Genomic DNA, 27,286 nt, shown 5'->3' with positions numbered 1-27,286 from the left:
AGTCCCGCAGTGTCATAGGCGGGCCGTCCTAAAGTTGGCACATGATGTACCGGCCGCCGGGCATCTGGGGCAGGAAAAGACACTGGCCCGGATCTTGGGACGATTCTTCTGGCCAGGGATCCACCAGGACGTCCAGAAGTATTGTGCCTCGTGCCCGGCGTGCCAACTCGCCGCACCCGCAGGGGTCCCTCGAGCACCGCTGATCCCTATGCCGTTAATGGAGATACCCTTCGAGAGGGTTGCCCTGGACCTGGTGGGGCCCCTCCCGAAGAGCACAACGGGATTCCAGTATGTTCTGGTCCTCGTCGATTATGCCACCCGGTTTCCGGAGGCCGTTCCCCTACGTAGCACGACCGCCCGGACGATTGCCGGAGAACTAGTAAAAATCTTCGCAAGAGTCGGACTCCCGCGGGAGATTTTAACGGACCAGGGAACCAATTTTACGTCCCGGCTATTGAAACAAGTATGTACTCTTCTGGGGATAAAACAACTCCGCACCTCCGTGTACCATCCCCAGACTGACGGGCTGGTGGAGCGTTTTAATCGAACCCTCAAGGGGATGATGCGGAAGTTCCCACCAGGGGAGCTCCGCCGCTGGGACCAGTTTTTACCTGCCTTGCTGCTGGCGGTCCGGGAAGTCCCTCAGTCCTCGACAAGGTTCTCCCCCTTCGAGCTGCTATACGGCCGCCGGCCGCGTGGGCTCCTCGACCTCGTGCGGGAGACCTGGGAACAGGCGGCCTCCCCAGCCCAGGGCCTCCTGGAGTATGTCCTACAGCTGCAGGGGTACCTATCTCAGGCGGGGACCCTAGCACGGGAAAATTTGAAGAAGGCCCAGGAGCGACAGGAACAGACCTATAACCGAGGGGCCCAAGTTCGGGAGTTTAAGCCAGGGGACCAGGTCCTACTCCTTTTACCCTCCAGCGAGTCCAAATTGTTGGCTCGCTGGCAGGGACCGTATGAGGTCGTCCGAAAGGTGGGAGCGGTTAACTATGAAGTGCGTCAACCTGGTAGACGTAAAGAAACGCAGCGTTACCACGTAAATCTGTTAAAACCCTGGCGGGACCGAGAGGGCCTCCTGATCAACCCATACCCGCCCGAGCCGGAACTGGGTCCCCAAGTACCCCAGGCAGAGGACCCCCCGACCCCCATGCTTGGGGAGTCGCTCTCCGAAGACCAGCGCAAGCAAGCGAATTGTCTCCTGAGGGCCTTCCGGAAGACTTTCACCGCCGTCCCGGGGTACACCTCACTGGTCTGCCACTCCATTCAGACGGAGCCCGGAAAGGTGATCCGGGAAACAACTCGGCCGCTGCCCTACAGAATGCGGGAGGCCGTTGAAGAAGAGGTACAAGCGATGCTGGCCCTAGGCGTTATCGAGCCCTCCCGAAGTGAATGGCGTAGCCCCGTGGTCCTGGTGCCCAAGCCGGACGGCACCCGTCGGTTCTGCATCGATTTCCGGCGGGTAAACGCCGTCTCGCGCTTTGACGCGTACCCGATGCCCCGAGTGGACGAGCTGTTGGACCGGTTGGGAGAGGCCCGGTTTATCACCACCTTGGACCTCAGCAAGGGGTACTGGCAGATCCCCCTGGAAGAGACCTCGAAGGAGAAGACCGCTTTTGCCACCCCAACGGGGCTGTATCAGTTTACCAGGATGCCCTTCGGTCTTCATGGGGCCCCCGCGACCTTCCAGAGGCTGATGGACCGCCTACTCCAAACCCACCACGACTATGCTGCCGCGTACCTGGATGACGTAGTCATCTATAGTCGTCGGTGGGAAGACCATCTGCTCCGGGTCGCGGCCGTCCTGAGGTCCCTAAGGCAGGCAGGGTTGACGGCTAACCCCAAGAAGTGCCGAATCGCATGGCAAGAGACTACCTACCTAGGTTACACCGTTGGCAGGGGGCAAGTAAAACCCCTGGTGGGAAAAGTCCAAGCCCTAATGGACTGCCCGACCCCAACCACCAAACGACATGTCCGGCAGTTCCTAGGCCTGGTTGGATATTACAGAAGGTTTATCCCACAGTTCGCCTCCATAGCGGCACCCCTCACTGACCTACTTACGAAGGACAGCCCTCGGCAGGTAAGATGGACCCAGGAGTGCGAGACAGCTTTCCGGCGCCTCCAGGGATGCCTCTGCCGAGAACCTGTACTATACAGCCCGGACTTCAATAGAGGATTCATCCTGCAGACCGACGCCTCCGAGGTAGGTCTGGGGGCCGTCCTGTCCCAGGAAATAGATGGGCAGGACCACCCCGTACTGTACCTGAGCCGCAAGCTGTTCCCCCGTGAGAGAAACTATGCGGTGGTAGAGAAGGAGGCGCTGGCCATAAAATGGGCCTGCGAAGCCCTCCGGTTCTACCTTTTGGGGGCCCCCTTCATCCTGGTTACGGACCATGCCCCCCTCACCTGGCTGACGCGGATGAAGGACAAGAATGCCCGCATCATGCGGTGGTACTTGGCCCTGCAGCCGTATGCTTTTACTATCTTGCATCGAGCTGGCAAGGACCATACTAACGCGGACTTCATGTCCCGTATTGGGGGAATGGAAGAGCCTGGCCCCGACCGCCGGGCGCCAGACTTAAGGGGGGGGGTGTGTAGCGAGTCGGTGTGGCTCCCCTCCTGCCCAGCAGAGGGCGCTCCCTCCCAGAAGCCAAGCTGGGCTGAGCCACCACTTCCTGTCCCCGCCCCCCGGAAGTCAAGGGGCGGGACAGGAAGTAGAAAAGGAGAACGCCAGAGCTCAGTCAGGAGCCAGCCACCGCCGCGAGCAGACGTGCCGGCGGGAGCTCCGGACTGGGAACCCTCCAGGACCCGAGGCGGCGATCCGGACTGGCCTCCACTGCCCCGCGCCCGGTACGAAGAGGAACCTGCGGAACTTCCCCGGGATTGGAACCCGGAGCAGCCGCCAGGACTTCCTCCCGCCCGGTACGAGGAGGAGCCGCCGCCGCCGTTTCCGCCCTGCTGTTACCCAGAGGAGCCGTCGGAGGCAGCCGGGCCGGACTTCCCGCAGGAGTTGCCGGACCTGCCCCCAAGCCCTGGTCCCGAGGAGCCCATGCAGATGGACTGGCCCGATCTCCCGGCGACCGAGGAGCAGGTACCCACGGAGGGGGAGATGGACTGTAGCCCGGGGATAGCCGACCCCTGTCAGGCTATAGGCACCGAGGTGCCCATGTCGGTGTGTTTCGGTCAGGACCCCACTGACCAGCGGCCGTGCTAGCCGCTAATAGGGCCCCGGGCTGGGACACAGTGGAGTGGGTGGGCCTGTGTCCCCCCTGCCACCCCACTCACGGGTGGCAGTCTCCCCCTCTCCCCAGCGCTCAGACTTAGGCTTAACTGAACTACTGCTCAGCCCTGCCTAAGGGTCTGAGCCCTCTGTGTGTTGTTGCCCGCCCTGAGCTAGGGCTTGGGCTTATAAACCTGAACTGCTGCTCAGCCCTGCCTAAGGGTCTGAGCCCTCTGTGTGTTGTTGCCCGCCCTGAGCTAGGGCTTGGGCTTATAAACCTGAACTGCTGCTCAGCCCTGCCTAAGGGTCTGAGCCCTCTGGGTGTTGCTGCCCCGCCCTGAGCTAGGGCTTGGGCTCATAGACTTGAACTGCTGTTGCCCCGCCCTGACTGAGGGCCTGGGCTTCCAGTAACTGGCTGGGTGCCTTGTGTTCAGCCCCTGCCAGAGGGTCTGAACCTGTGAACCTTCAGATATTGGGACTGATTGCTGTTACCCAAGCCCCTGCTTCAGAGGGCCTGGGTCTATTGAGACTGGCTGCTGTTACCCAAGCCCCTGCTCCAGGGGGCCTGGGTCTATTGAGTTTGGTTGCTGTTACCCAAGTCCCTGTTCCAGAGGGCCTGGGTTTATTAGGACTGATTGCTGTTACCCAAGCCCCTGCCCCAGAGGGCCAGGGCTTATCTGAACTGCTGTTGCCCTGCCCTGCTCCTGAGGGCCAGGGCTTCTCTGAACTGCTGGTGCCCGGCCCTGCTCCAGAGGGCCAGGGCTTAGCTGAACTGTTGTTGCCCTGCCCTGCTCCAGAGGGCCAGGGCTTATTCGAACTGCTGTTGCCCTGCCCTGCTCCAGAGGGCCGGGGCTTATTCGAACTGCTGTTGCCCTGCCCTGCTCCAGAGGGCCGGGGCTTATTCGAACTGCTGTTGCCCGGCCCTGCTCCAGAGGGCCAGGGCTTAGCTGAACTGTTGTTGCCCTGCCCTGCTCCAGAGGGCCAGGGCTTATTCGAACTGCTGTTGCCCTGCCCTGCTCCAGAGGGCCGGGGCTTATTCGAACTGCTGTTGCCCTGCCCTGCTCCAGAGGGCCTGGGCCTATTTGAACTGCTGTTGGCCAGCCCCTGCACCAGAGGGCCTGGCGGTCTAACGTTGTTCCCTGTGACTCCTAAAGGACCAGCAGAAGAAAAGAAGCGAGTCGGTGTGGCTCCCCTCCCGCCAGCCGGAGAGTTGAGCCCCGACCAACAGCTTACAACCAGACTTCAAAGAGAAACTGCTGAGCTCCAGTTCATCTGCAAATTTGACACCATCAGCTCAGGATTAAACAAAGACTGTGAATGGCTTGCCAACTACAGAACCAGTTTCTCCTCTCTTGGTTTTCACTCAACTGCTAGAACAGGGCCTCATCCTCCCTGATTGAACTAACCTCGTTATCTCTAGCTTGCTTCTTGCTTGCATATATAAACCTGCCCCTGGAAATTTCCACCACTTGCATCCGACGAAGTGGGTATTCACCCACGAAAGCTCATGCTCCAAAACGTGTTAGTCTATAAGGTGCCACAGGATTCTTTGCTGCTTTTACAGATCCAGACTAACACGGCTACCCCTCTGATACTTGACACCCACGAATGCTTATGCTCCAATACGTCTGTTAGTCTGTAAGGTGCCACAGGACTCCTGTCGCTTTTTACAGATCCAGACTAACACGGCCATCCCTCTGATACTCTATACCAGTATAGCTAGTCCTGTATGAGAAAGGGAATAAGTGCCATAAATCACCTTTATACACCAAGGCATAACTTTATCCACACTAGGGATTTTATTGATTTAACTATATTGATTAAAAATTACCCCCTTAACTGATCTAGTGATATTGGTACAACTTTTAAGTATAGGATGATCCTTATTATTTTAAATAAAAGCTAACAGTTTGGAGAACAAGGAGTAGGTGTGTGTTTGCTGCCCTGGGTTTCGGCAGCCTGGCCGATGTGCAGCAGTGAGCAGTACAGCGGACAGCACGCGGCAGGCTCAGGGCAGTGCATATACTGGCCTGCCACGCACGGTGGCTGGAGGGAAGACATCAGCGTTGTTTGCCACGGTACTGCATGAACAGGGGACATTTCCACACATCAGTGTTGTTCACCCTCACTGCCCAGCCCCGCCCGCAGTGACTATGCCACCTCCGCCCTGAGCCCTCCCTACCACTGACTCTCGGGCTGAACCGCCCCGCTCCCGCCCCGTCCGCGCAGGGCAGCAGCGCGGTTTGTGCACGCAGCAGAGGCACGTCAGTACTGAGCGCTCCGGGCCGGGCCAGGCCCGCGAGGTGGGGGGCGGACGAGGAGAGTCTCGAACCGGCCACCTCGCAGCGTGGCGGAGACCCGGAAAGGGGGCAGCGGCTCCGAGAGCCCCTGGCGCCGCGCGGTGCATTCTGGGACCCGCACTGATTTGGGCCCGAGCCGCGGAGGGCGCCGGGAAGAGCAGCGGCTGCCGCGGGGACGCGAGGCAGCGGGATCGGCGCTACTAGAAGCGGCGGGTTCGGGGCCCGGCCCGGCCCGGAACGGAGCCTGCCGCCCCCAGGGCCGCGGGGACATCGCTGGGCCCAGGCCGCCGCCGGGGGGGCATCTACTTGGCCAGTCCCGCACCGGCCACCGTGGAGGAGGCGGCGGCGGCGGCGGACGGAGCTGGGCCGGGCCAGGCCAGGAGAGATCCGGGAACAACCTCTGCCCCGGGGGCCCAGGAGAGAGACCGGCGGCCGGGCCCCCCCCCTGCAAGTCCGGCTCCCTTCTCCGGCACCCAGGAAGCCCCACCCGACCCCTCGCTAGGGCTCCCGGGAGCCGAGACTACTCCAGCCGCTCAGGGGAGCGAGGCCTCGGGAAAGGGGCCCTTCCCCAGGCCGGCGCTCTCCTGGGGCCTCCGGCAGGGGAAAAGCCTCCTGCCTCCTAATCCACTCGGGTCTCTGGGGAGAGGAGAACAACCCCAACACCGCAGGGACCTCGGCTCCAAACCATCGATCTCTTCCCCCAGTTAGTCAGTCTCTGGGTCCCGGGACCCACCTGCCCCCCGCCTCTGGGATACCTGTTGTTTAGTTTTAGAGGGAGGACTGGTTTACTGGGCTGGATCAGGACCTCTCAGTGCCGGAGCCTCTTCTGAAGAGTCATTGGTGTAAGGGTGAGTGTAAGTGGATGGAACAATAACCCAAAGTACAAATACCCCAGCAGCCCCTCCCGACTTTCAAAACAGCATCTAGCGGCACCCACCACTGGGATTATAAATGTGTGAGAGAAGACCCAGGAAACTGAGGGAAGGAAAGGATCCTACTGTTACTAACAGGGGGGAAAAAAGAAAGAGTTTTTCTAAATACCCCACAAGAAAAGCCATCCCCTCTTTTCTTTCAATTTTTACTCTTTTGAATAATGCGATTGTGACCTTAGAGGGATTTCTGAACCATGCACTGTTGAAGCTTGTTGCACCAGCAGGATAGAAGTGGTTTTGCCTTTGCACATGCTTCCCCCACTCGGGCTGTTGCAGGAACTGTGGGCTATCAGTAGAGAGAAGGGAAGCTGAGACTGGCTTCTTTGCACCCATTCTTTTTTGCCTTGGGGACTTCACTGGCCGGCTGAAACCATTGGTGCTCTTACTGGACCTTTTCTTTGCTCAGCAGTTTTATTTATCCATTTGTGTGTGGGGTTGTTTAGTAAATGGACATTGTACCCAAGGTGGATGGCTACTCTACAGCCTGAAAGGTGCCTGGGGATCACACAAAGCTGCTAAAAGAACAGGAAAGATCTGGGGTTGCTGGAATTTTGGGGGCTGTTTTCAAGCCATTTTGTTTCTTCGAACAAGGTAAATAAATTGGGGGTCTTTAAAATAAAGGGCCTCTGATGGTTTAAAATATATTTTTTTTAAATAGTGAGACAGTATCTCTGAAATGCATTGTAAAATCTTTCTTCCCAAGAGTGAGATATCTTTGAAATTATTTCTGAAATGTAAAGTTTATTCAGCAGATTGGGAGAAGAATAAACTTTTACTAATTTAGATGTTCAGATGAAATATGAAGTCTGTTTTCATTATATAAGTAGTTGAAAGCATGGGGGGAGTGTGCAATATACTTTTTGAATCCCTATAAGAAAATTGATTGCTTTTCTGTTTGTGTGTGTTTACAAGCTTACAAGAATAAAAATCCATTTGCAAAGAAGGTTAAGGCACACTCTGTCTCAAGAATTCCTTAAGGTCTTAGTGGCTCAGTGCTAATGCTGACTAACAATGCTTTCTGGTTTTCGTTGCATTTAAATTTGAGGAACAGAAGTTTCTCCAAGTTCTGTTTGGAAATCATGATGGCTCAACATTCAGAACGGCCTGTAGGGTTCTACTTAAATTGACAATCTTCCAAGTTTGAACTCCTCTTGTAAGGTTTTGTTACTTTTTACCATTTATTAAGCACGATGGCACAAAAATACTCTCATATTTTTATTAAATTTCTGTGCCTCAGTCTGTTTTTCTTTACAGGCATCTTTTACTATTGATCTCTACAATGACAGCCTATAATGTACTGCAGGCCTTGTTGGTTTTGTTCTAGTACTATTACCTGAGAGGTTTAATGTCCTTTCACATCCTTAACTTTGGTTTTAATTTCCCCTGGGCTAATCTGTCTGTCTGATTTTTCCAATTGCTGTATCCCGATACAGAAATGTGCTACTGCTAATTTTCGTGCAGCAAGCTGCTAAAGTAGAGATTGTATGGCCAGTATAATGAGTGCAAGGGTGCTCTGTCATGAATTAATCCAGCTGTCTTGATGTCAGAATAGAGTTTCACAAGCTTGGGGGAATCCTCTTTTGCTCTTTCCAAATAGCTTTGCAGTACAGTAGATGATTGATTGTCATTTTTGTTGGCTATGTGTGGTTTCAATACTTTTTGAAGGTACTAGCAACAATTTTAAAAAGGAAAAAACATAAATCTCTTAGAAAATGAGGTCACAAGTAATACTGTAGAAATACAGCTTTGCAAGAAAATCATAAGGTCTTTAATGGGCAGTGGCACCAATATTTTAAAAAACTGAGACTTCAATGAATTGGCTCATTGTACACTGCATCTCTGTAATAATACACAACATAGCGGTAAGCACCTAAGTTATGTCAGCCTCCAGCGTTGGTATCACTGCAGAAGCTAAATTGATGATTTATTGTGGATGCTAATTTTTCCTAGTATAGGCAGGGTCCTTATGCATATTAGTTTACAAACATTTTGTTTGGACTTGTAGTCTTTGCACTTTTTAGTTACTGTTAATAACTTTACATTGAATTTTTTATTTTAAGATGATGTGTGAGGTGATGCCAACCATCAGCGAGGCAGAGATTCCCTCAGGAGGAAATGGAGGCCATGGTTCAGGCTCTCCTTTACAGTCGGATGCTGATTCCCATTTTGAGCAGTTAATGGTATCCATGTTGGAGGAAAGGGATCGACTTCTGGACACACTAAGAGAGACTCAAGAAACGCTAGTATTGACCCAGGGCAAGCTACATGAAGTCAGTCATGAAAGAGATTCCTTGCAGAGACAGCTCAATACTGCACTTCCACAGGTATGGATGCTTTGAATGGCATACATCTTGTAATAATCTTAGTATTCGTTTTGTTTATACTTTACAATATGTGTGAATGAAATAAAATATTCCAGAGAGCACATATAAGTTGTTTGTTGTTCGATGGAAAGTAGACTTTTCTGGTGGCTTTTATTTAAGATCTAGGAAATATTGTACGTAGCACAAAATCTTTTAAAATAAATGTAACAAAAACTTTGAAAGGTTAGGTCTGATACTGTGTTAATGTGCGCTGTGTTGCTGTGGTGGAGCAGAAGTCTAAGAACACTGCAGAATTGACTTAGGTCAATAATTGCATTATGGGGGTGGGTTTGGTTTTTGCCTTCCACTGAAGTATTAGTTGCTGGCCTCTGTAGGAGGCAAAATACCAAAAAATATGTATCATGTGTTGTGATGTATAGGCATTGTAGAGTGTGGTCAGGAATGATAAGCAGTGTTTATGCACCTCACTGGTTTTTTTCCAGTTCCAGTTAAAGGAGTACAGTCAAAGTTGGTTAGCTCACCCCCCCCCCCACCCCAAAAGAGACTTGCTGTCAGATAACAGTAGCTTGTACTTTGCAGCTTATAAAATCTAAAGCACTAAGACTCTATGGGGGGGGGGGGGGGGGATAAACACTGCTGCTCTGCTTTAGCTGCAACCCTACAATAACCAGTGAATAGCTTTTTTCCATGACTTTGCACTTTTTTCCAGCATGCCTACTTGCTCATTACTTGTGAATATATTGATGATCTCACACTAGTATGTAGCACATTTATTCCAAATAAACCTACCTTCTTGAACAGATTCAATGACTATACAATAGTTTTACATCTTTCCAGTTGTTACCCTCCTATCACACACATAATCACTATGATATGGCAAATTACACTGGAACTCATCCAATACCATATAGATATATATATGTCATATTATATGCTAATGTAGTAATGTTACAGCAGTATAATGAAATAATAAACTGAGCCCAAAACTTTCACAAATGACCAAATGTTGGGTGTCCAACTTGAGACAATGCTTGAATTTCAGAAAAACTTAGCATCTACCTTCAAGTTCTCTGTAATTCAGGAAGAACTGCATGGGCTTAGCACTTTTTGAAAATAATGTCCAAGGTGTCTTATTTGGGCACTCAACGTTAGTTGCCACTTCTTAATATGCTAGTCTTTTCCAGTTGCATGTGTGGTGCTTTCCACAGAATAGTGGCATGGAGGGTGAGGGAGAGAATAAGAGGGAATAGGGAGAAATATTTTTAAAATGGGTAAATCCACACAAATTGGTGGGGAAACTGTGGCAGGCATGGTATTTGAAACTATGTTAACTCACTCTTATAAACTGACACTGTTTCAGGTTGAACATTCCTTTCAACTTTCTTCTCTCAATAGGCCCATTGTTTGCCCATTGATTTCAGGTGCGGGTGGAAGCAGGCCCATTGTAGACATGTCATTATCATGAAGGTGTTTTTTGAAAAAAGATCTAATTTAATCACTTTTCTTCTCCAAATCTATAAAAGGAATACAGCATTTTTTTTAATGAAGGAAGTATTTGATAAGAATTGACTTAGAAGTCAATTGTTTAGTCATCTGATTACCAGTGTTAACTAAGCAGTAGGTCATATCTTTCTCAAAGTGGTTTTTGAACTTGTCATAGCTTTATTTGTGTTTGTTGCTTTGTGTATTTTGCCCTAGTGCAGTGGTTTTCAAACTGTGGGTCGCAACCCAGTACTGGGTTGCAGAATATAAGGCACTGGGTCACGGTGGCTCTGGTCAGCACTGCCAACTGGGCTGTTGGAAGTGCCGTCGGCGGTGCTGCCAGGTGAAGGCAGGCTAGGCTCTAACCGTTCCGACACCACGCTGCGCCCTGGAAGCAGCCAGCAACAGGTCTGTCTCCTAGGTGGGGGGGCCATGGGGCTCTGCGCCCGTCCCGGGAACCTGCTGGCAAGTGCCATTGGAGCTGCTTGCGCACCTCTGCCTAGGAGCTGGACCTGCTGCTGGTTGCTTCCGGGGCCCATCTCGTCTAGACGCAATATATCGCTTCCCAAACACACTCCCGTCGACTCTGGAACTCCACCAGGGTGAGCGGCAGTAGCGGAGTCGACGGGGGTAGCCACGGCCGTTGATCCCGCGCTGTGAGGACGGGAGGTAAGTCGAAATAAGATACGTCGACTTCAGCTACGCTATTCCTGTGTTGACCAGAGCAATGCTTCCTTCATAGGAGAACTGAGCTGCCCTTCATCTTTCACTTGACTGTAGACTATAACCGTCAAATGTATTCTGAACTAGTAGGGTGCACTTAATGTATGAACAGTGTATGGAAGCTTTTGTAACTTTGCCAATGCTACTGGTGGCTCAGGTTAGTTCTGTATTAGACTTCAATTTACATGAACACAAATATGTGCCAAAAATAAAAGGGAAAAAATATAACTAGCATGCATAGCAACTTGTGCAGAGGTGACAATCGCAGCATATGTGTTTTACACATATTCTAGATGTTGCTAAAACAAACTATGCTAAACAATATAGAAACAGATAATTCTGGATATTCAGCTATATTATTAAAAGGTGTGCTAACACAACCTCTCTTTTTTTGACTCACCATCTTGCATGGTATAAAAATAATAGTATTATGGCATGGAATCATTTATCTTCTGTATTGATGATAGTCTTGTTCAAAATTTCTTTATTTCAAAATATCAAGTTTATGTAAGTCAGGAATAAGAACTGCATTGTGTGTATGCATCTTTGAGCTTCTAGTGGAATGCAGAGTCTGAATGAGGAGAAAAGCTGCTTATGGTTTTGGTTTGGTTTTATTATGGTAACAGTATGTAGTATTTTATTTTAATTAAGACCCTGATCCATGATCTTTGCTGTACCATTTTTGATTTCCACATTTTAGCACTTTTGGAGATATAAATATTGATTGTGAGTGATTGCAAATGATATTCAAGTGAGAGTTCAGGTGCAGTTGTGGTAGTAAAAAATATTCAGGTACCTATCTATATAAACATCTTTCTCAAAACATATAGTGAACATAAATAATCCATTTTTGGTTTAATCACATTAATTGGGAGAACATGAACAGATATGTCAGATGAGATTCTTACAAAACCATGCTGAACATTTAATCTTAAAACCTTTTTAAGACCATAATTTACAGTGATTACTTATTTTGCAACTGCCAGGATTCCGTTGTCTCATCTTTATAATTATTGACATTTTCAGCAACAGTTTATTTTCTTTGTGTCGTCAAGGAGCATTCTGAATTTAAATAATAATCTAGAGCTTTATAAATTAGAAACAACATCTTTAATTGCACTCAGATATGATGAACACAAATGTAATGTACTCTCTGTGGGAAGTACTATTAGTTAAGTGACAGCTTTGAGCTTGTTAAAACAATCCAGTCTTGAGGTGTCCCAAGCTGTACCTATTACTGCAGCAAGGTCTGCATTTGATAGCAGACCTTATGACTATCAAATTTAAAAACAAAACTTTTGGCCACAGCTGCGAGTTAGTTATCCAGAAGCAACAGGAATCTCATAAGACTTCCCGATTGTGCAAATGTGTGCCAAAAAAGGCAAACTCCTAAATCAAGGTGGTAAAAATAAACTGCTCATTCTTCCAATTGCTTCCCTCCATCAGTTTAACCTCACTGAAGCCCCAGTCTCTTAAGCACTGGATAGATTTGTTTCCCACATCTCCTTCAACCCAAACAATAAAGCTATAATCAGAATACTGTCTGCACATTGAGAATCGCTACTGTTCATAATGTCTCACTAATTCTCCTAATGGTTTCCAGCTTTCCACGTAGAGCAGAAGGGGTGACGGAATGTAGCCTTGCAGGACCGTGTGTCAGAGTGTCCTTGGGGCAGATGAGCAGTTTCAGAACTACCTTCTGAGATCTTTGAGTAGACATTTGAGCTACTCCAGGCTCTGCTTGAGAATGTTCAGGACATCTGTATGTTACTTTAGTCCAGGGGTAGGCAACCTATGGCACGCATGCCCAAGGCGGCACGCGAGCTGATTTTCAGTGGCACTCAGGGGGCCTCTGCATTTTAATTTAATTTTAAATGAAGCTTCTTAAACATTTTAAAAACCTTATTTGCTTTACATACAACAATAGTTTAGTTATATATTATAGACATAGATAGAGACCTTCTAAAAATGTTAAAATGTATTACTGGCACACAAAACCTTAAATCAGAGTGAATAAATGAAGACTCGGCACACCACTTCTGAAAGGTTGCCGACCCCTGCTTTTGTCTGTAGCATTTGGTTTGACTGCTCAGTTACCCTAATTTAAATAAATTTGTGCAAATCCTAAAGGGTTTATTTTAGTGGTTTCTTTCCTATTAAAAAGCAAAATCCATCTGTAACCAATAGATGAGCAGATTTTCATTGATCGTATATGACTGACGGTATTGTGCCTGTATTCATTTTCAAATTGATTTATCATTCTTATTTTAAAAGCCCTGTTAGTTAAATTTAATTTTAAAGTGTTGAGCATTTTATGTTTGTGAAATAACTTTAGTGTTATCCTGATGTGTTAAATCCTCAAATACAGATACATTTTTAAAAATAACCTGAAATTGGCCTCAGGCTTTGTTTTTCAAGTAAAGTGTTAGGCAGTTTGTAAATGGGAAATTTTGGAGATAAGCTAACCATTTGGATTGCTATCTAGTGAGAGACTTTTAGAAGAGGCTTAGTTTAGATGCAGCTTTGAAAGGTGAGTGAGCCTTCCTTTTTATTTATTTATTTTTATTTATTTCTTCAGAGGTGTTATGTAGAGTTTCCAGTTGGGATACGGGCCCCAGTATGCTAGATCCTATACAAATGCATAGGAAGATGGCATGCTACCTCTCATCTTAGCCTGCAGGCTAAGTGTGTTGTAGGAGAGAGGGCTATGATTAAAGTATGCAGAGTCTTTTGATACATATTTTTGTGCATATTTATAAATAAATGCACTTCATTCACACAATTTCTCCTCAGTTTAATTAGTTGTAATTACTTGTAAATATCATGGAACCACTGAGTTTTGCAGAGGGATTTGAATGAAGAGAGGCTAGTGGCTTAAGGTATAAGTCATACAAAGTGCTCAGTACCCGCACTGAATTAATATTTACATATTGGCGCTGTGCTCAGGACTGTGCAAGACATATAAAGACAATTCCTGACTGAAGAGGAATGATTTAATTATTTTACTCCATTCTGAATTAGTTCACTTCATTTTTAATATAATGCTGTGCTGGGAATGGTTGTCTGTTTAAGTTTAAATGAGCCATCATTAAACACCAAAGTTTAATTTTCACCTGATTTTGAATGAAAACTTTTTCATAAAAAAATATTTATTTGGGGTGGAGCATTCACCATCTTTTCCAGTACAATAGAATTTTAAAAGAGGGTTAAATGGATCCCACTGAAGAATGCGAAATGGAATTAATTCTTTCCTCTTTCTCTGTTTTTGTTTGAAAAATGTTTTTCCACAGAAAAGCAAGTATTAGAGCCTTAATATAAGTCACTGTCATGTTTGCAGTACTGTTCAAGGTCAAAAAAGAGTACTAATTAATCATGTTAAGATGAATCAGTTTTCCAAGTTTGTTTTGTTTTGCAAGCAGAGATTGATACCATTATTGAAGCTTAAAAACCGAATAGGTCATTTCAGATAGCTCAAAACAGTCAACCACTGAATTCCATCATTGAGCTTGGGGAAGAATTAGTTGGGATCCTCCTGCTCCCTTCAGTGACTCTCAGAATCATAGAAATGTAAGACTAGAAGTGACTTCGATTGGTCATCTAGTTCAGTCCACTGCATTGAGGCAGGACTGAGGATTTGTCTACACTTGAAATGTCACAGCGGGATAGTCAAATAATTTTTTTTTGTCAAGGTCCAAATTTCTTGTTCAAAGTATATTCAAGGTCCATACCCCCAGCCAGCTTCCCAATCACCTGCCAGCTCCCCGCCTGCGCTGTCCAGAGAGTAAGGTGATCTTATTTCCCTAAATTGAAAACAGGATGCACGAGGCTGGCCTGAGCTGCCTGGCATGGCTGCTTCCCCTCCTGTCCCCAAACTTTCCTTCGTGCCCCCAATTAAGCCAAGTAGCAAATATGGGTGGGGAATGGGTATGTGCCGGGATCTGGGCAGCAGAATAGGGTGTGACTGTTTGAGTACTTTTGAGCTCAGAGACAGGAGGTGAAGCCATTGGACTATGATCCATCTATCCTTTGGGTGCTGGGATAGCAGAGGGTCAGGAAGGAGGCTCCGGGTAGTGGGAGGGACCAAGGAGACTCCAGATAGCAGCCCTAGGGAGATGGGGGGAGGCCAGGATGTGGCAGACGCTGGTGACTGGAGGCAGACTGGGAAGGGAAAGAGGCTGATGGGGGAGGGGCCTGGAGAGGGCTCTGGGGTCTGGCCCTGAAGGGGAGGGGGAGAAGATATGAGGCCATGGTGGGGGACTCTGGGGACTGCTTGCAGGCGGGGGGCACGAGACCAGAGGGGGATGTGCTCAAGGGACAGGTTGGGGCTGGAGGCTCCAGGGACTGCATGGAGCACAAGCATGGCTCAACATGGTTTCAGCCCATGCGGAGAGGCGGCATGTAGCTGTAGCTAGTCTTGATGAAGGCCCATATGAAATGTTCTTGGGGGGGGGGGGGTCACATCCCTCCTCCCCCAATTTTTTGGGATGACCAGAAGCAAGGAGGCAGCACTCCCCCTGGCAGTGGCACTTTCCATGCGTCTGCTGGGAGGGAGAAAGCAGCAGGGTGACTGACTGAGCTCCTCCTCCTCCCGCACATGTGCTGCTTCGCCTTCCCTGTTGCTGGAGTCCCATGCATTGCCTCTCACCTGTAGATGGTCTGCAAAGCAGTCAGTGCTGGTACTCCAGCAGCAGGGAAGGGCCCCATGTAGGGGGCAGGGAGGAGTTCAACCAACTGCCATGCTGCTTTCTCCCTCCTCATGCTAAATAGGAACACAGAGCACTGCTGCCAGGAGGAGTGCTGCCTCTTTGCTTCTGGGCATATCCTCCAGAGGCATCCAGAGCAGTTAGGGCAGGGGACGGACGCATGGCCCCTTACCTTGTTGCCTCTGCCCCTGGGGTCCACTGAAAAGTGTCTGACAGTCTGTATTTTCACAGCAGTCCGTCTGTTGATTACCCAAGTGCTGCTGCATCACAGCTGTGGCACCTCAGTGTGGACACTACCTATGCTCAGGACTGCCCGGGGCGGGGGGGGGGGGGTAGGTGGGGCAATTTGCCCCGGGCCCCGCAGGGGCCCCTACGAGAATATAGTATTGCAACTTTTTTTTATGGAAGGGGCCCCTGAAATTGCTTTGCCCCCAGGCTTCCTGAATCCTCTGGGCAGCCCTGCCTATGCTGATATGAGGGTTCTCCAGTCACCATAGGTAATGCATCTTCCTGGGAGGAAGAAGCTATTTAAGGTAAAATATAAAACAGATTTATTAACTACAGAAAGGTAGATTTTAAGTAATTATAACTAGCAGGCATAGAAATCAAAGTTGGTTACATAAGACGTAAACATAAATTTACAGTCTAAATTCTGTAGACTAAGGAAGATTTGAATCAAGCATTTTTTCACCCTAAAAGATATTACAGGCAGCTCACAGTTCTTAATACACAGGCTGTATTCCCATTCAGGCTGGGACCAATCTCCCCACTTCAAAGTCTTTGTATTCCAGATGATCTTCCAGATGTTGAGATGGGGGAGGAGAGAGGCCAAGTGATGTCACTGTCCCTCTTTTATACATTCTTCCAGCTGCTAGAAAGATCCTGGATTCCCCTTAATGGGCCATGGTTGGCCCTGATGTAAATCTGTCTTAGTAGGTGCTCCTTTGTTGCCACTGAAGGACTAGCTGTGGGCATCTCCCAACCTCACAACATATATCAGTAACACAAAACAGAAAATGCTTTGAAGACTACAAAGTTTTAATTTACGCTCATTTTTTCTCTTAGTGTTGTATGCAACTATAAACATGTCAGACATCAGGCAGGCAAGTGTAACTAGAGATTTTTTTGTTCCCTTAGAGCAGTTTGTGCTAGCCTTTAAAATGTATTTTATGGGTGGGGTCAGCAATACCACCTTCTGAAACTTAAGCCTTTTTTGTTCTATACTCAATACAATTAGTTTGTGTTTCCAAAGTAGGAAGTGAAAATTCTAAGACTCGAATCACCATTTAGATGTGCAATATCAATGTGTCTCCATGTTCTAAGTAGGCTGTAGGAATTGGGAAAATACTTAGTATAATTTGAGGTCAAATGTTTAGACGACTGCACCCACTTTCTTGTCTCATAGTTTAAAAGCTCACAAGGTAGTAATTTGTAATTAACAATTATAAAGAACATTGTAATTAGTAATGGAATTTCTGATCATGGTGATAAAGGTGATTCGCTTGCGGAAGAGTGACTGTCACACTTTCAGTATGAGTTCTTTGGAGGAGACTTCTAAACCCAAAGCCCTGATTGTCATTTACACTAATGCCTTATCTGTATATAGAGCTTTTTATTCAGTATAATCCAGGGGTTCTCAAATGGGGGGTCGGGACCCGTTAAAGGGTTGTGAGATTTACATGGGGAGTTGTGAGCTGTCAGCCTCCACCCCAAATCCCGCTTTTCCTCTAGCATTTATAATTGTGTTATAAATTAAAAACTTTTTTTATATATATATTTAAGGGGGGGGTTGCACTCAGAGGCTTGCTATATGAAAGGGGTCACCAGTACAAGAGTTTGAGAACCACTGGTATAATCTAAGATGTGAATTTAAATCAGGAAGTGAAACTGGATATTATAGGGATAACAGAAACATGGTGGAATAGTAGTCATGACTGGAGTACAGGTATTGAAGGCTATGTGCTGTTTAGGAAAGACAAAAATAATGGCAGAGGTGGTGGAGTAGCATTGTATATCAATGATGAGGTTAACTGTAAAGAAATAAGTGATGGAATGGATAAGACAGAGTCTGTCTGGGCAAAAATCACACTGGGAAAGAAAGCTACTAGAGTTTCCCCTGAGATAGTGCTTGGGGTGTGCTACAGACCACCGGGATCTGATTTGGATATGGATAGAGTCCTCTTTAATGTTTTTAATGAAGTAAACACTAATGGGAATTGTGTGATCATGGGAGACTTTAACTTCCCAGATATAGACTGGAGGACAAGTGCTAGGAACAATAATAGGACTCAGATTTTTCTGGATGTGATAGCTGATGAATTTCTTCACCAAGTAGTTGAAGAACCAACAAGAGGGGATGCCATTTTAGATTTGGTTTTGGTGAGTAGTGAGGACCTCATAGAAGAAATGGTTGTAGGGAACAACCTTGGTTCGAGTGATCATGAGCTAATTCAGTTCAAACTAGATGGAAGGATAAACAAAAATAGATCTGGGACTAGGGTTTTTGACTTCAAAAGGGCTGACTTTAAAGAATTAAGGAAATTAGTTAGGGAAGTGGATTGGACTGAAGAACTTGTGGATCTAAAGGCGGAGGAGGCCTGGAATTACTTTAAGTGGAAGCTGCAGAAACTATCAGAAGTTTGCATCCCAAGAAAGGGGGGAAAAAAACTATAGGCAGGAGTTGTAGACCAAGCTGGATGGGCAAGCATCTAAGAGAGGTGATTAAGAAAAAGCAGAAAGCCTACAAGGAGTGGAAGATGGGCGGGATTAGCAAGGAAAGCTACCTTATTGAGGTCAGAACATGTAGGGATGAAGTGAGAGAGGCTAAAAGCCATGTAGAGTTGGACCTTGCAAAGAGAATTAAAACCAATAGTAAAAGGTTCTATAGCCATATAAATAAGAAGAAAACAAAGAAAGAAGTCGGACCGCTAAACACTGAGGATGGAATGGAGGTTAGAATAACCTAGGCATGGCCCAATATCTAAATACTTTGCCTCAGTCTTTAATAAGGCTAATGAGGAGCTTAGGGATAATGGAAGGATGACAAATGGGAATGAGGATATGGAGGTAGATATTACCACATCTGAGGTAGAAGCCAAACTCGAACAGCTTAATGGGACAAAATCGGAGGGCCCAGATAATCTTCATCCAAGAATATTAAAGGAACTGGCACATGAAATTGAAAGCCCATTAGCAAGAATTTTTAATGAATCGGTAAACTCAGGGGTTGTACCGTACGACTGGAGAATTGCTAACATAGTTCCTACTTTTAAGAAAGGGGAAAAAAAGTGATCCGAGTAACTATAGGCCTGTTAGTTTGACATCTGTAGTATGTAAGGACTTGGAAAAAATTTTGAAGGAAAAAGTAGTTAAGGACATTGAGGTCAATGGTAATTGGGACAAATTACAACATGGTTTTACAAAAGGTGGATCGTGCCAAACCAACCTGATCTCCTTCTTTGAGAAGGTAACAGATTATTTAGATAAAGGAGATGCAGTAGATCTAATTTACCTCGATTTCAGTAAGGCATTTGACACGGTTCCACGTGGGGAATTTTTTAAATTGAAAAAGATGGGGATCAATATGAAAACTGAAAGGTGGATAAGGAACTGGTTAAAGGGGAGACTACAACGGGTCGTAGTGAAGGGTGAACTGTCAGGCTGGAAGGAGGTTACTAGTGGAGTTTCTCAGGGATCAGTTTTGGGACCAATCTTTTATTTAACCTTTTTATTACTGACCTTGGCACAAAAAGCGGGAATGTGCTAATAAAGTTTGCGGATGACACAAAGCTGGGAGGTATTGCTAACACAGATAAGGACCGGGATATCATACAGGAAGATCTGGATGACCTTGTAAACTGGAGTAATAGTAATAGGATGAAATTTAATAGTGAAAAGTGCAAGGTCATGCATTTAGGGATTAATGATAAGAATTTTAGTTATAAATTGGGGACACATCAGTTGGAAGTAACAGAGGAGGAGAAGGACCTCGGAGTATTGGTTGATCACAGGATGACTATGAGCCGCCAATGTGATATGGCCGTTAAAAAAGCTAATGCAGTTTTAGGATGCATCAGGCGGGGTATTTCCAGCAAAGATAAGGAGGTGTTAGTACCGTTATATAAGGCACTGGTGAGACCTCATCTGGAATACTGTGTGCAGTTCTGGTCTCCCATCTTTAAGAAGGATGAATTCAAACTGGAACAGGTTCAGAGAAGGGCTACTAGGATGATCCGAGGAATGGAAAACCTGTCTTATGAAAGGAGACTCAGAGCTTGGCTTGTTTAGCCTAACCAAAAGAAGGTTGAGGGGGGATATGCCTGCTCTTTATAAATATATCAGAGGGATTAATATTAGGGAGGGAGAGGAATTATTTAAGCTTAGTACTAATGCGGACACAAGAATAAATGGGTATAAACTGGACACTAGGAAGTTTAGACTTGAAATTAGACAAAGGTTTCTAACCATTAGAGGAGTGAAGTTCTGGAATAGCCTTCCAAGGGGAGTAGTGGGGGCAAAAGACATATCTGGCTTTAAGACTAAGCTTGATAAGTTTATAGAAGGGATGGTATGATGGGATAGCCTAATTTTGGCAATTAATTTTGGCAATTGATCTTTAATTATCAGCAGGTAAGTATGCCCAGTGGTCTGTGATGGGATGTTAGATGGGATGGGATCTGAGTTACTGCAGAGAATTCTTTCCTGGGTGCTGGCAGGTGAGTCTTGTCCACATGCTCAGGGTTTAACTGATCGCCATATTTGGGGTCGGGAAGGAATTTTCCTCCGGGGCAGATTGGCAGAGGCCCTGGAGGTTTTTCGCCTTCCTCTGCAGCATGGGGCCTGGGTCACTTGCTGGAGGATTCTCTGCAGCTTGAGGTCTTCAGACCACAATTTGAAGACTTCAATAACTCAGACATAGGTTAGGGGTTTGTTATAGAAGTGGATGGGTAAGATTCTGTGGCCTGCTTTGTGCAGGAGGTCAGACTAGATGATCATAATGGTCCCTTCTGACCTTAAAGTCTATGAGTCTATAACAGGTATAAATCCCAGTATGGTCAATTGGAAAAAGCCACTTTAGAACAAAATTAGGTTTAGCTGGATGTTGCTTGGGAAGTCTTTTAGCTAAACAGAAAAAAAGCCACTCTTAGACTGGAATAAGAGTATCTGCACAAGGGAGTGAGGGTTATGCTGGTGAAACTATATCAATATAAATGGTAAAACTATCCTATGTAGACAAGACCTTGGGCCTCATTACATAGTTCTGGCAGTGTAAAAGGGCCTTAAAGTAGACATAAATTACCTTTAAGGATCCCACTTTACAGCCCCTTTTTGCTGCCAGAACTAGTAAAGAGGCCTCAGCATAAATAGCACTTTTTGATAATTAAGCCACTTTTCAGCAAATCAGGCATGGAAGTGGTAACTGAAGTTACAAACATTTCAGCAAAAGTCATAAGAACATAGGAATGACCATACTGTATCAGACTTGTTATCCATTTAGTCCAGTATCTTGTGCTGGATAATGGCCAACATCAGGTATTTTGGCGTATCTTATGCAGATATGGAACAAATCTGCGCCCTCTGAACATATCATCCTAACCCACTTAAATAGCTTATTAATAATGATAGTTGTTTGTTAAACTGAATGTTCTGGCTGCTGGACTGAAAAATTCAGGCGCTGTTTATCTAGTCTGTATCAAATGAGCATGTGAGAATTGACAAACAATTTTTTTGTATAAAACTAGAGATAGCAGAATAACATTAACCTATGTAGCAGCTAATGGCGCCATGTAATTTTTCATGCAAGTTACATATCTTGTGACCAAGCGTGAGTGTGTAGGGGGGTTTTGTAGAAAATGCTGATACCAGTCCTGAATAAAGTGCTACAGTATACTTCAGTACCAACAAAAATGAATGCGCACAAGTCTGAGAAATGTCTTCCCCACCAATTGTAGCAAGAATAAACATCCTGACTGAGAACGTAAATGCTACATTCAGGATATTCAGTAAACCCTTGACAAATCATCCAGTGGGTAACTAATCGGAATATTTTATTTTACTTGCCACTAATGTGTACAAATGTTAGCACAGTAGTAGATGTTGAGAGTAAAGAAGCAAAAAAAAAAAAAAAAATTGGCTCCTTTCCTTCTGCACTGCACAAAAAGTCTACGTTCCCCATTGTGAATTTATCTTCAGGAGGGAAGTATGCACATTGAACTCTTGTACTACTGGCACTGCTTTGGCACAGTACTCTCAATCCATGATTTTAACTTAAATGTGAGTAGACAAGTGAATTTGTTAAGGATAGCTTTTAGTTTTGAAGAGGAACCTTAACTCTGACCTTCCTTTGGTGCCCTGAATCTATACACAGATATTCTGACTACTAGTTACATACAGGTCACATGACCTTTTACCTACCTTTCACACATCCATTGAAGACCCACTGTTCTTTTACAGGACAGGACAGTGATGCAGAGTCAAAATTCATGGTAGTTGGGGTAGAGGAGGGGCACAGTTGAAAATTCCTTTACTTAATCGCAGGAGTGGTAGTGACACTTATATTTAGGAGACCATTAGCCCCCCTCCACTCTCTTGTGATAATAACCTTCTCCTCCAGCCACCTAATAGAGTTAGTCCTGTAGCCCAAGTGCTGGTATTCTGTTGTGCAGTGCTGAAGGGACAGATTTCAAACCATGATGATGTGATTGTGGGAGCTGATAATTATACATAATACAGTTTATTTTAGACATTTTTAAAAAAAGGGAAACTGCAAACAAACATTAAAAAGTTATTTTGGTTGTGAAAGTTAAATGTCAGACATATACAATTTTAATTCAGCCCCTTTGTACATATGCACTATGATATAGTCTTTAATGACAAGATTACATACTAAGTATTTTCCACAGGACCGTGCCTTGTGTATTGCACAAATTGTATGCACAAGGGATAGGGTGACCAAATAGCAAACGTGAAAAATCGGGATGTGAGTGGGGAGTAATAGGAGCCTATGTAAGAAAAAAAACCCAAAAATTGGGACTGTCCCTATAAAATCAGGACATCTGGTCACTCTAACAAGGGAACAGAATTAAAATTGCGCAGGCAACTATAAATACAGCATTTAACTTCACAATGGTTGACTTTGAAACTAAACATTTTTTTGCTTGATTAATAGAAATTAGCTTTTTTTTTAGTTTGTATAATAGAAATTAAATTCTTAACTATGTTTTAAAGTAAGAGTAATTTTGGGAGGAGAGCATGCACTGGGGAAATCTTGACATCATTTTCTTGAATTACTTTATTAGGTAACTGTACCAAAATGTCTTGTAAATATCTGTTATGAAGATGTTTATCTTCATGTTTAGAACTGTGGCATACAACAAATGAGAATTTAAAATTACAGGTTTAAGATTGCTAAGATTCTTTTATATTAGCCGGGTTGGTTTAAAGCATATTTTTCAAAATTACTTCTAACAAATTCTTGAACTTCCCAGTGTTTGTTACAGTTCCCGTAGCTATTAACCCTAAGGTACACTTACATTGTAGATCAATAAAATGAGATATTTTACTTTGCTCAGAGTGAATGCCAAGTTCTTAACTGGCAAATAAACTTGGATAACTAATATTACTCCCTGTATATAATATAGCATAAACATACAATTAAAAATGTAAGCACCTATAACTTTAATTCTCTCTCAAATGCTGGTTGACTTGTTACAGGTTTCTGTCCTTATTGAGCACTACCTGCTTGAGCAAGTTTGGAATTATAAAACCACGCTGTTCATCACTTGGCAAAAAAATTTGAGAGCACTGATGGAGGGAGAGAGGGAGGAATTCTTGTTGACACTTGCCTAACACATGTGGCTTGGTTAACCTCCTACAGCTGTTCCCAAAACACTCCCCTTTAACACAGTTTGAAAAATTTACTATACAACTGTTAGCCATAGACTAGGAGTTCTCAAACGGGGTTAGGACCCCTCAAGGGGTCACAAGACTATTACGTGGGGTGTCATGAGCTCTCAGCCTCCACCCCAAACCCCGCTTTGCCTCTAGCAATTATAATGGTGTTAAATATATAAAAACGTGTTTTTCATTTATAAGGGGAGTGTGACTCAGAGGCTTGCTGTATGAAAGGGGTCACCAGTAAAAAAGTTTGAGAACCACTGCCATACAGCTAAATCTGCCAGCCAGAGGCAAAGATGAATGACTGGGTCAGAGCAGTGCCACAGCTGCTTCTCACAGCTTTCACAAACAGGAACATCATTCCATTGAAACTATTATGCAGAATATGTTATGACCAGCATCTGTTCTTGCAAGAATATCTAGATTTGGTGTCAGTAAAAACTAGATATTAAATACCCATGTAGTGACTAATTGTCTTATAAATGTTGAATTGCAGACAAATCTTAATGCTATAGAAAGTCTAAAAATGTATTTAATGCTAAAGTGCCAGTTGACAAGAATTCTACCATTATTTATTGATTTTTTTTTTTAATACAAAGAATGCTTGGTACTTTACAAACAGAAAAATACTTGTAAGTTCCTTTGGGCAAACAGCAATTCAGTAATTTTGATTTCAGAGTATTTGGTCTTTCAGAACGCATTGCTTTTGGTCAGTCCTGTAATGTGAGGTCCCAGCAGAAATGCTGAGTCCTCATTAAATTTTCACGAATGTAAATATACTGTACCCAGAGCCAGGCTTAGAATTCTGGGGACAGGAGCCATACATACCACCCACCCTCGCCCCTCCACACAGACAGTCTCTCTCTTTCTCTGTTATATCCCAGCATGTGTGGGATCCTAGAAGATCTCAGCCAGTTTTTGTGGGGAGAGGGGAACGGTCTTAAGAAAACTTCTTAAAGATGTCATTGAAATTTAGATGGATTTGCCTCATACCTTGTCAAACTGGTGGCACAGGAATTTTCTTTTTTAATTAAACTAAAAGTGTATACTTTGCCATAATGGTGGTGAGAGATGAGGAAAAAGTAGGTGTGGGAGTTTCTTCACTGACATGAGCCCCATAGATAGTTGTAGCTTTAGGCATCTCTGAGAAGTCGTGCAGTATCAGTTGCCAATCAAAACACGATTGGGGGATGGTAAAGAAGATTCTGAATGTTCTTATTGTGAAATCCTGGAAAGATTCTTTAGTCCCGAAGAGTGTTAGACTTCGTTAATTTAAGGTGGTAATAAGAAATGCATCTGTGTTCATGAGAAGTTTAGACCCAATGCCACTGAAGAGTCAAATGCAGAGCATTATAACACTCTATTCCTATATTAACTACAAATATTTTTGTTCGTACTTAATCTGTAGTTTTGAGGAAAATTCTGTATTGGCTAGGACACCCACTAATGCTGTTTACCAGGTCACAATAGCTGTGTGTAATTCAATTAGAAGTGATGCACTGTAAAATTATGGTTTTATACTTTTTTTTAGCAATTAAATTTAGTATTTGCTTTTAAAAACATTTTTTCTTTTTGTTCAGATTCAACAGGTTATGTGGTTCATAATAAGCCTTAATGTGTGTACTGTAGGTATACTTTTAGTGGAAATATGCTGTCCAGCCAAGAGCAGCTAAAGTAAAATACATTGCATAATACAAGAAGTAATAATAGCCGCCATATGATGGAGGGATGATCTCTACCACCTGTTTATGAATAAATATTCAGGTTTCACTTCAAGTTGAGAAGAGTCCTTTCTTGTTTGAGATATTCTTCTTATTTGCTAGCTTTTGGCTGTAAGTTGCTGCCAGCATTTGAAAGTATTACTTTAAGAAGGCTGTTCAATGAGGGAGAGCAATCTGAATAAGCCATTTTCAATCGAGCTTCAAATTTTCATTTGTTCACAAAGGATTATTACTGTTAAGAAATATTTATGTTGTACTCAAATATAGACATATTTTAATCTTTGATATCTTTTTGGATAAATGAAGCTTCTGCAGTGCAGTATTGTCCATTCAGATGAATATGAGGTCTTTGACCCTTGAGTCTGTCATTCTAGAAGATTTGAATTTGATTTGTTTTATAGGTGTAAAATAATGCAAGTTGTAGTGACTTTAGTGTGTGTAGCATAGTAACTTAAAAATATTTGTGATTTAGTCACGTTTGCTTAAAGACAGAGGCTTGGCTTCTAATAAAAGAGCAGGATGAAAATAAGCTTGTATCCATCACATGAATGGATGTACCAGTAAAGAAATTTTAAGTATATTGGTGAGCCAGCATATTCTGTGGACTTTCCTAGTCGCATGAAGAGGGGACTAATACTTCTCCATTGATTTTTACTGCACATTAGAAGCAATAGAGTTGAGTAACATCTAGAAATTACCCCCACCTCCCTCCTAATTCCACTTTTAAAGTGTGGGGAGGGAGGAGGTTGTAGTGAAGTGATTGTGTTTGTTCTATAATTTCTTTAGACCTATACTCAAAATATTGTAGTTAAATTGTTTTTCTAGAAATTCAAGTTTTTCCCTTCTTGTATATCTTTATGAAATGCTCAGACTGCATCTTATGTGTCTTTATTAAATACCTAAAAACTTCATTAATGCAGAGTTAAGTTTGCCCAATGATGCCTCTGATGTCTTTCTTGAATGTAGAGAGTAGCTAAACATAAACCTCTGAAAACCAGAAAATGAAGCATTAAGGTAATGTAAAAAACTTAAATCTTTGAAAACCAGGAAATAAAAAGTTACAGAAAATGCTGCTCCCACAGTGCAACTGCAGCGCTGCCCCCCTTGAAACCAGCAATAGCTACTGTGAATTGTTTAGTAGGGCTAGAATGAAGCTAGCAAGGAAAGTGGTGGAGTCTCCATCTCTTCAAGTCATGACTGGATGCCTTTGAGAGACTTTACTAAAACACAAGGTACTAGGCTCAGTACAGTAGTAAATGGATGAATTTATCAGGCCTTTTATATAGGAGGTCAGATTAGATGATCTAATGGTCCCTTATAGTCTCTAAAGTCTATGAATCTACAATAAGTAGACATGAGGAAGGACTAGGAGAATATGCCATTGATTTTCTTGGGACCCACAAATTTGAATTCCAGCAATTACCTGCATGCACACCAGCTGTCTTCACTTTGTTCGGTATAGCTGAAAGGTGATGCAGGGATTAGCTGGATCAGTCTGGGAAAGCTGTGACTGATATGAAGAGAGGTGCATGTGTACCTTGAGATTAAGTATGCTTTATTTCAATGATAAATTTTGAAGGTTGTGTCAGTAGAGGAGCAGAAGGGTATCTTCTTGCCATAAGGAATGTCAGCAGCCTGGTGGCAAACATGGCAATGGTTTCCAGGGCTTTGTGAATGGTAAGTGAAGGCAGTATCTCCGAAGGAATGCTCAGGGCACAAGTGAAGGGGAGATAACATTTTGCAAGGCTCTGGGTGGGGTTGTATGGTGTAGGCACAATGTTTAAGTATAGGTGTGGTGTAGGTAGATCCTGTTTGCCACACCTGGCCTAAAGTTTTGCCTTAACAAAGAGAAGATGTTAAACTTCTTTCTACAGATCAAGTGCTCTTTTCCCAAAGTGTTCTATAGCATCTTTAAGGATAAATTGCTACGGCTATGGGCTTGGCTACACTTGCAAGTTGCAGCGCTGGTAGAGGCTTTCCAGCGCTGC

General features: G+C 44.7%; 1 protein-coding gene across 5 annotated transcripts in view; it reads left to right on the top strand.

The window, feature by feature from the left end:
* Positions 1-5,884: 5,884 nt before the first annotated feature.
* The window catches only part of PPFIA1 (PTPRF interacting protein alpha 1), a 91,037-nt gene continuing 69,635 nt past the window's right edge, over positions 5,885-27,286 (top strand). For 4 of the 5 annotated variants that reach the window (XM_045014973.1, XM_045014972.1, XM_045014970.1 and 1 more), the window contains exons 1-2: positions 5,886-7,040; positions 8,510-8,773. In XM_045014973.1, the coding sequence (XP_044870908.1) occupies positions 8,510-8,773 (264 nt within the window). In that variant the 5' untranslated portion in view covers positions 5,886-7,040. Of the gene's footprint in view, positions 7,041-8,509; positions 8,774-27,286 lie in introns of all 5 variants that reach the window. The other variant, XM_045014971.1, reaches the window with a different exon arrangement.

Source organism: Mauremys mutica, chromosome 4, assembly GCF_020497125.1.
Source record: "Mauremys mutica isolate MM-2020 ecotype Southern chromosome 4, ASM2049712v1, whole genome shotgun sequence".
Classification (NCBI taxonomy): Eukaryota; Metazoa; Chordata; order Testudines; family Geoemydidae; genus Mauremys; species Mauremys mutica.
Note: the sequence above shows the minus strand (reverse complement) of the source record. Positions and strands in the feature narration are given on the sequence as shown.